Source organism: Oncorhynchus gorbuscha, linkage group LG13 (assembly GCF_021184085.1).
Source record: "Oncorhynchus gorbuscha isolate QuinsamMale2020 ecotype Even-year linkage group LG13, OgorEven_v1.0, whole genome shotgun sequence".
Taxonomy (NCBI): Eukaryota; Metazoa; Chordata; class Actinopteri; order Salmoniformes; family Salmonidae; genus Oncorhynchus; species Oncorhynchus gorbuscha.
Genome location: NC_060185.1, coordinates 33,795,078 through 33,804,088, shown reverse-complemented (window position 1 = coordinate 33,804,088; position 9,011 = coordinate 33,795,078). Strand labels below are relative to the sequence as shown.

General features: G+C 37.6%; 1 protein-coding gene across 1 annotated transcript; it reads right to left on the bottom strand.

The window, feature by feature from the left end:
- Positions 1 to 2,503: 2,503 nt before the first annotated feature.
- Positions 2,504 to 5,353, bottom strand: diabloa (diablo, IAP-binding mitochondrial protein a). The gene is given in 7 exon segments (XM_046296410.1): positions 2,504 to 3,148; positions 3,789 to 3,848; positions 3,851 to 3,884; positions 4,192 to 4,302; positions 4,476 to 4,601; positions 4,728 to 4,860; positions 5,016 to 5,353. Coding segments are annotated over 7 exon segments (795 nt in total). The 5' UTR covers positions 5,144 to 5,353; the 3' UTR covers positions 2,504 to 2,945.
- Between the last annotated feature and the right edge of the window lie 3,658 nt (positions 5,354 to 9,011).

Here is a 9,011-nt window from a genome sequence, read left to right as displayed (position 1 = left end):
AGACCGGTCGAGGTGATGATTAATAATTTACTGCTATTGATATAAACGATCTTCAGATCTTTAAGAGAGTGGATTCGGAAGATAACCGCTCTACATAAATGAATGCTCCCGTGGTGCCCCAGGTTATTAATGGTTTAATTATTGCATGGTTTAATTCAATCACGTAATCAATTAAACGTTAGATAATGTCACAGCCTGATCTGTTTCACCTGTGTTTGTGATTGTCTACACACACCTCCAGGTATCACCTGCTTTCCCCATTAGTCCCTTGGTACTTATTCCTGTGTTCCCTGTTTGTCTGTTGCTAGTTTGTCTTGTCTTGTCAAGTCAACCAGCGTGCTTTTCCATGCTCCTGTTTATTCTTCTCTGTTTTTCTAGTCCTCCTGTTTTTTACCCTTGCCTGCCTTTACTCTGAACTTGCCTGCCACGCTGTACCTCCTTGACTCTGACCTGGTTTATGATCTTTTGCCTGTCCACAACCTTTCTCTTGCCTGCCCCTTGGATTATAATAAATATCAGAGACTCGAACCATCTACCTCCCGTGTCTGCATCTGGGTCTCGCCATGTGCCTTTATAGGTAATGGATTTGATAAAATAGCATGTCATATAACTTAATCAGTCAGAGACATGACACAGTACTACGCTCTGGAGTGTCCTGAGGTTGTGGATGGTGCAGTTGCCATACATTGCGGCAATACAGCCGGACAGGATGCTCTCGATGGTGCATCTGAGGTCGTAGGGGTCTTAGGAGCCAAGACGGATTTCTTCAGCCTCCTGAGGCACTGTTGCACCTTCTTTACCTTGCTGTTGGTGTGAAGTGGCTGCAAAGAAAATATAGCAAAGAAAATATATTGACTTACTAGGATTTTTAAAAGACAAACTAAGTTTCTGTCTTGTCTGCTTGGACTCGAGATAAGTATACTGTAGTTGCGTTAATATTTTTGCAGGCAGTCATGTTCCTTTGATGAAAGTATTTGCAATTTTGACAGTATAATATAATTTGGATTAATGTATTTCGTGTTTTGCAAAAGGCCACAGAGTTCTGTGTCTTGTGGACTCTGTTTTGAAAATTGAAAAATGCTCATACCCGATTGAGCAAAACTGTGATACTGGAATTCCAGGTTTGATTGAATTGGGCCTTTTATTGTATTTTATAATGGATTTAGACCGCCATCTACATTTACAACACAATATTACACATGGAGGTCAAACACTAATGAACACACAGAGCATGTTGTACAATTATCTATTGTTGGGGATTTTCTGTTTCAGTTCCATTTGATTCCATAAAACCTCATACAGATTAAAAAATCCATACAATGAGAGACAAAAACACAGTCTATACAAATATATGTAATAAAAATTCACAAAGCAATCCGTAAAGCTGTTCAAATGTTTCACGAAGTCCGAAGAATTCTTTCAAAGTCCAGTGAGTTTTGCTTTGAACTCCTTCCCACATCTTGAACTTTGACAGATGACATTTGTCTTCAGCTCATTCACATGTCCCCCCCAAACCTTCTGTGAGTCTAATTGACAACAAATTCCTATCATAGATTGAGACATTTCCTTTCTCTTCTGTTCTTTCACACAAAAAAAACAGCACCAGACACGATCACCGGTTTGCCTTATTTTCAAGGTAATATTAACTAAATTAACATGTCAACTTAACAAACAGACCTAAAAGAGAAGCCAATACAAGTATCAACTTGTTTTCTAAACCCATTGACCTCGTAGCTTAATGTTGTTTTGTGTTGTCAGAGCCTCTGGTTTAGGTGACATGGTGGATTGGGTGATGACAGGAGTTAACAAAATAGACAAAGTTGTGAGGAGGAAATGTGTGCAGATTATTAGCAAAGAAAAAGTATAGAGTGAAAGGGCAGATATAAATAACAAAGACATGGTACTTGGATCTGCCCCTCTAAGACAAATTTAGATTTTCTCTTTTAGTAAACCTGAGAGATTAGTGAGGAAAACTGCACATTGTCATCAACTACTAGATGTGTATATAAAACACTTTTACAACACACAAAATGAACTTCTTGGCATAAAAAGTACTTGAAACTCTGAAAACATTTGGCACCTCATTTAGATTGGTCAATGAATGTCTCAAGACGTAATAGACTGGCATCACTGGTTTTATGCAGAGTTTAGAGGGACAAACAGCCCACTTTTGTAAACAGAATATCCCCAAGAGGACCACAGTGGTATTTCTCTCTCCAGGTTGGCACAGACACATTTCAACTATGACATCTAGTCTCACCCACAATTAACAGTAAAGAAGAAAAATCCTTACTGCCAAAGACCACATTTTTAAAGATCTCACACTGACTCAATCAACCCCATAGCACACAAATATAAACTTCCTTCTTATTAAAAGTTAGACAAATGTATTTTTTATTCTTCAGCTAAATTGTTTCACAAACTATTCAAATCTATAATGACAAGTATATTAATTCTGAGAATTTCATATTACCCAAAAGAAACAGAATACAATCCAAACAGCTATGAAAAATATACTTTTTTATTATAAAGTAAGTTCATTTACATATCATAAAATACAAATAAACAAATGCAACCATACCTGTACTATGTTGACCATAGTCCATACATTTCACTTTGGACACCCTGATTGTCAATTATTATTTTCAGTTTAAAGACTTAAAGTTGACATTCAAAGCTGTATTCAAATAAATATTTTTTTTGTGTGTGTTAGAGAGTGGATTATAGTAAGTGCATGAAACTAATCGAATCAAATGTAAGTCACAAAGTCATGACATTCCATCCACAAAAAGAATCACTTGTCATTCAATTCACCACTAAATTCTCTACATGTTTTTTGTTTATCATAATGTAATATAAAACAACTCCTGAACTTCCCAAATGGTGGACTTGAGGATTTAAACCACAATAAACTACTCAAACTTGTTTTACTCTGAGGATTATTCTTAGTCTTCTCTGAGGTATGCCTCATGCACGTCATCACCACCCCTCTCTATGAAAGAGGCATACTCCGCCATCCTCTGGATATCCTCGGCCTGGGTCTCAGCCAGCTTTCTCTCAGCATCCACAGACATCTGCCGAACCTCCTCCACCTGAACCTTGGCCACCTGCAAATTGGTCTTGGCTGTGACGGATGCATGCTCAGCTCCTGGGGAAAAAAACAAGATGGTGGTATTTTAGTCATTTCACCATTACAGAGAAAATGGGCCAAAGATGAAACCTTCAATCCATGGTGACATTGAGCAGGTACCCCTGTCCATCATCTCTATTGTGCTGCATCATGGGAAATAGAGTACATGGTGACCTGGAGTTTTAGTTTTTTACCATCAAAGCCCTATTAACAAACAGCTACTGATCCATACATTCGCCAAAGTGTGAGACTGACAGCTCTTGAAAGAGGGTGCACAAACAGCGAACTACAAAGTAGTGAAACAGAGATACACAAAACAAACAATGGGGGCCTTTCTCAGAGCTAGCAGGTTTATTACGGCACTGACAGGTTAATGTCTGTATGAGAATCACAGTGCTGACTGAGGAAAGTCATGGGGAGCAGGGAGCATCAGGTACTACACTAACACTAGCTTGTGTATGTATGTATCATTGTTGTGCAATTCAAGGTTGTGGTTCAGTTCTTTTTAGTGAAACAGGTTGTATTGGTTTATTCGGATCCCATTAGCTTTTGCCAAAGCAGCAGCTATTCTTCCTGGGGTCCACACAAAAACACGACAAGTAACAAAACACTGACAGACAACAGTTGCACACATTTTTAACGCAACCTTTTCACATACCAGTGTTGTACGCTTCCTCAGCTGCCATTTCACACAGGTTGACAGCATTAATCCAGTTGACTCAAAGCGGTTGCATTCATCTAGTCTGCCACCAACCTGCCAGAACAGACAGAGAGAGAGAGAGAAACCCATCAGAACATTTTATTACTTTCTTGAGAGTTTTATCGAGCTCAAACCGTATTTACTTTTAGAACATAAATGATCAATTTTGATGAAAGGCAAACAGGAGTGACTAAAGCATTTACTATGTGAGATTGTATATCCATTTTTTGGGGGGAAATAACACACCCTAAAGACAGCTTTTCCAGATGAATGGATATAAATATTCATATTTTCTGAAAGAGTACTTTGCAAGACAACAGTGTATATTTGGTGCATTTGATTACACATTTAATTCACCTACCTCAACACGCTGACCAACGATCACTTGCCAAATGGCATCCTGCTCAACAGAGGAGAGTTTTCCCAGTGAAGCCAGATATCTCCTCTGTAGGGCGATGAGAGTATGGAGAGCCTGAGGACAACGCAAACACATGGTCAAAAACATGAAGGGTCATTTAGGTAACATGATGCCATTGGCTTACTGGTTAAATTAGTATTTGATATTTCAAATGGCTAGAATTATCACACTGTACAATTTAGCATGAATGATAACAAAAATCCACTATGATTGCTTCAGGTACTTACTTTGGCATATTGTGTGATGGAGTCTACGAGAGCCTGGGTGGTCTGGGAGAGGTAAGTGTTTGCACTGTCTGTAACCATAGAGGATGCTCTTCGGATCAGGGATTCATGAGAGGGGTTCTCCACTTGCTGGATAGAGAGAAACAGAAAAGTTTAATACAAGAGCTGAAAGGGGGGATTTTATGTTTCATGCATGTATATGATGTCAGCCTTATTCAAGTTGTTCAGCACAGAGAAAGAGAAAAGGTCCTGTACCAGCATGAAGGGGACAGCTCTCAGCCCACTCCCAACACTCAAAGAGGCCAAGCTCGTTCTGGTAACATCCGTGAAACGCACAAGCCTCTGACGCGAGGGCTTCCTACTGTTGAGGACACTCGCTGCTGTGCTCCTGCAAGGTAATGAAAGAAAACAACAGCGCTGACATTAGCAAGCTACAGTAGTTAATGAAAATCGATATTTATCTTAGACGAAACTGTTGCTGTTTTCATACGAATATAATTCATTAGGGTGCAATGATGCAGTTGCTATTATAAAGTTATTTACCTGAAGAAATTGAGACAAGCAACGCTTCTTCTGAGCGCCGTCATATTGGTCCGGAGCAAAAGGAAGTCCGTCCGACTTTGTAGAAGTGCCCCAGTAGCACAAGCAGAGCATTGTCTAATAGCGTGCATTTTACTTGTAATGTGGTTGATTACTATTCAACTTAAATATAAGATATATAAGGTTACTTTTGTGATGTATTAATGTCTCAAATGATTATTAAACCAAAATTCCTTTACCAGAATGATTTACGTTAGAAAGAAAGTATATGTCGCCACCTAGTGGTAAAAAAAGTCAACCGCGTATGCTGTATTCCTGCTGTGGTCTTGTATTCTTTTGCACAACTGTGCTTTCTGAATCCTGTAGACTCCCAGGGGTATTTATACGGCCACAGAACAAGCAGCCTCCCACCACACAGATATTGATTCCTGAAATGTGCCAACTAGACATTGCCTGAAGGTCCAGGAGGGGACCTATTACGCACATACTACGTAAGCATAAGGTTATGTAAATTGACCTCATCGGTCCCCTTAGAGGTTTTTTTCTGGCAAACAGATATTTCAATATCAACTTCAATAGTCACTTTATTGATTAATTTACTGATGAATCAGTGTCCCTCCAATTAAACTTAATGACAGGCAGTTCACCCCAAAATTAGTCAGACATTCACATCAAAAGTGATCTAATGTTGAGAAGAGTCCATGTTCCCCCACTACATCTGTCATGTAGATATAGCTATACAGTATGTCAGACGCAAATAAATGGTAAAGTTATAGGCACCATATAATTGAATGGTAGTTTGAGCTACACATATCCACAAGATGGTGCTTCCAACTACAGGCTGATCTTGACTTCAACCATTATGTGTGGCCAAAGGATTTGGTATGTAGTGACAATGAATATTATACTGGTTTTCAAAAGCCAGAGACAAAGGAAAACCTTAGAGGCTGGAATACTATAAGGAGAGTGATCTTGTTTGCGTTTGTGATCTTTTCTAATTTGATCAATTAAATCGGAGTTCCTCTTTGGTCTTATTCTGGCCAATAGTTTGATCTATGATGTGTGTAGACCAAACTATTGAGAAATGATGTGACTAAACTCAACAATAATAGTAAGAAATTGTATTATGATGCCAAGATCAATGATATAAAGAATGATGGGAAAAAAACTTTGGAGTATTTTAAATGAAGTTATGGGCAGAAAGACAAACTTAACTCCATCTTTCATCGAATCAGATGACTTATTCATCACAAAACCATTTGATGTTGCCAATTATTTTAATCAATCAATAATGACAAACCTCTTGGTATTGATAACTTAAATGAAATGCTACTGAGGATGGTATCTGACTCTATAGCCACTCCTATCTGTCATATATTTAATCTGAGCATAGAGAAAAGTATCTGTCCTCAGGCCTGGAGGGAAGCTAAAGTCATTCTATTAAAGAAGCCTTTAATGGTTCTAACAGCCAACCTATCTGTTTGCTGCCAGCTCTTACAAAACTAGAAAAAATGTTGTTTGAGCAAATACAATTCTATTTCTTTGTAAACAAATTAACAACAGACTTTCAGCATGCTTATGGAGAAGGGCAATGAACATGTATTGAACTGAGACAAATTACTTATGATTGGTTGAAATACATTATTTTAGATGTTAGTGCAGCCTTTGATATTATTTACCATAACCTGTTGTTGAACAAACATATGTGTGGTGGATTCAGATAGTATTCACACCCCTTTACTTTTTCCACATGTTGTTGTGTTACAGCCGGAATTTATAATTGATTCAATTGAGAAGTTCTGTCACTGGCCTACACACAATACCTCATAAAAAATAGTTTTTTAAAACAAATGAATTAAAACTGAAAAGCTGAAATGTCTTGAGTCAATAAGTATTCAACCCCTTTGTTATGGCAAGCCTAAATAAGTTCAGGAGTAAACATTTGTTTAACAAGTCACATAATAAGTTGCATGGTCTCCCTCTGTGTGCGATAATAGTGTTAAATATGATTTTGGAATGACTACGCCATCTCTGTACCAAACACATACAATTATCTGTAAGGTCCCTCAGGTGAGTAGTGAATTTCAAACAGATTCAACATATTGTACTCTACTGTACTCTACAGAATAACATTTTACTGTGCTCTACTGTACTGAACTGTGCCATACTGTACTGTGCTGTTCAATCTTGTGAAACAGCCTAGACAACTATGACTCGTTCAGATTTGGTCTGGTCTGGACCGACCAAATGTGTACTTATTTGGGGGCGGATCTCATTAGAATAATACATGCTTTGCATGTATTTGTTTTTACATTTAGATTTTGGTCATGTAGCATACACTCTTATTCAGAACAACTAATAGTCTAGGGTAGATAAACAACAACATATCACAGTCACAGCAAGAATTTTTTTTTCTGTAACTGTTACTGAGAATGTTATTGTAGTTGATCTGTTGGTTTATTCTGTAAATTGTACTGCTTTGAACATCATCACTGTCAGTTTTAAAAGGGGACAATCTTCAGTGTCTTCATCCATTTGTAGACTTTTAAATTAGTGATACATATTAGGTGGTTTTTCTAGAATAATATAACTTATAGATTTCCATGAGCTTGGTTAAACATTTGTTCATTTTTATACAGATGGTTAGTCCTTGTATCGATAGCTCTGTCTGTGAGTTTGAGAGTGGTTACATTTCCAGCCCTATCCCTCAGCTGTTTACCAAATCAGTGGCAGGGAAATGCTTTATTATAGTTCAAACATGCAGATTGCCCCTTTAAAGCTTTTGAAAAATCTAACATAAGTGCCTGTGTCATTGGGTACACTAGTAAATATTCCAAATCAAATCAAATCAAACTTTATTTGCCACATGCGCCAAATACAACAAGTGTAGACTTTACCGTGAAATGCTGAATACAACAAGTGTAGACTTTACCGTGAAATGCTGAATACAACAAGTGTAGACTTTACCGTGAAATGCTGAATACAACAAGTGTAGACTTTACCGTGAAATGCTGAATACAACAAGTGTAGACTTTACCGTGAAATGCTTACTTACAAGCACTTAACCAACAGTGCACTTCAAGAAGAAGTAAGTAGGCTAAAAGCAAGTACGCTAAAATAAAAAGTAATAATAAATAGTAATACAATAAGAATAACAATTACAAGGCTATATACAGGGGGCACCGGGTCAGTGTGCAGGGAGGGGTACAATCTAGTTGAGGTAATATCTACATATAGGTGGGGGCGAAGTGACTATGCATAGGTAACAAACAAACAGCGAGTAGTAGCAGTGTAGAAGGGGGGTCAATTTAAATTGTCCGGTGGCATTTAAAAAAAATAGCAGTCTAATGGTTTGGAGGTAGAAGCTGTTGAGGAGCCTCTTGGTCCTAGACTTGGTGCTCCAGTACTGCTTGCCGTGCAGTAGCAGAGAAAACCGTCTATAACTTGGGTGACGGAGAATATGACAATTTTCTTTGTTGCAATCTTCAGTTGGCTCCTCTTTCGTATATAAAATCAATTTAAAAATAATTATTGTGATATGGTGCTTACTTCATTGAGAATGTATATGCAGTTTAAAATTGGCTATATGACAAAAAATGACCAAAAAAATATGTATTTTGAACGTCTGTGAATGACGTCTTTTCAACTTTCATGAGGAACCGAAAATGAGCCTGATTTCAATGTCTGGAAAATACGTATTTTCAAAGTCCGGAAAATATATCTTGTCACCTTTCATTCAGAAACAAAAATTATCCTGATTTTAATGTCTGGAAAATATTTATTTTCAATACTTGGAAAATATGTATTTTCAAGGTCCAAAAAACATGTATTTTAAACATCCGGAAAATTGGCCATATGACCAGAAGAAATTACAAAAAAAGTGTATTTTGAACATCTGTAAATGACTTTTCACCTCTCATTCAGAACCTAAAATGAACCTAACTTAAATGTTTGGAGAAGACGTCTTTTCAACATAATTTTGCTTACCATACATGGGTG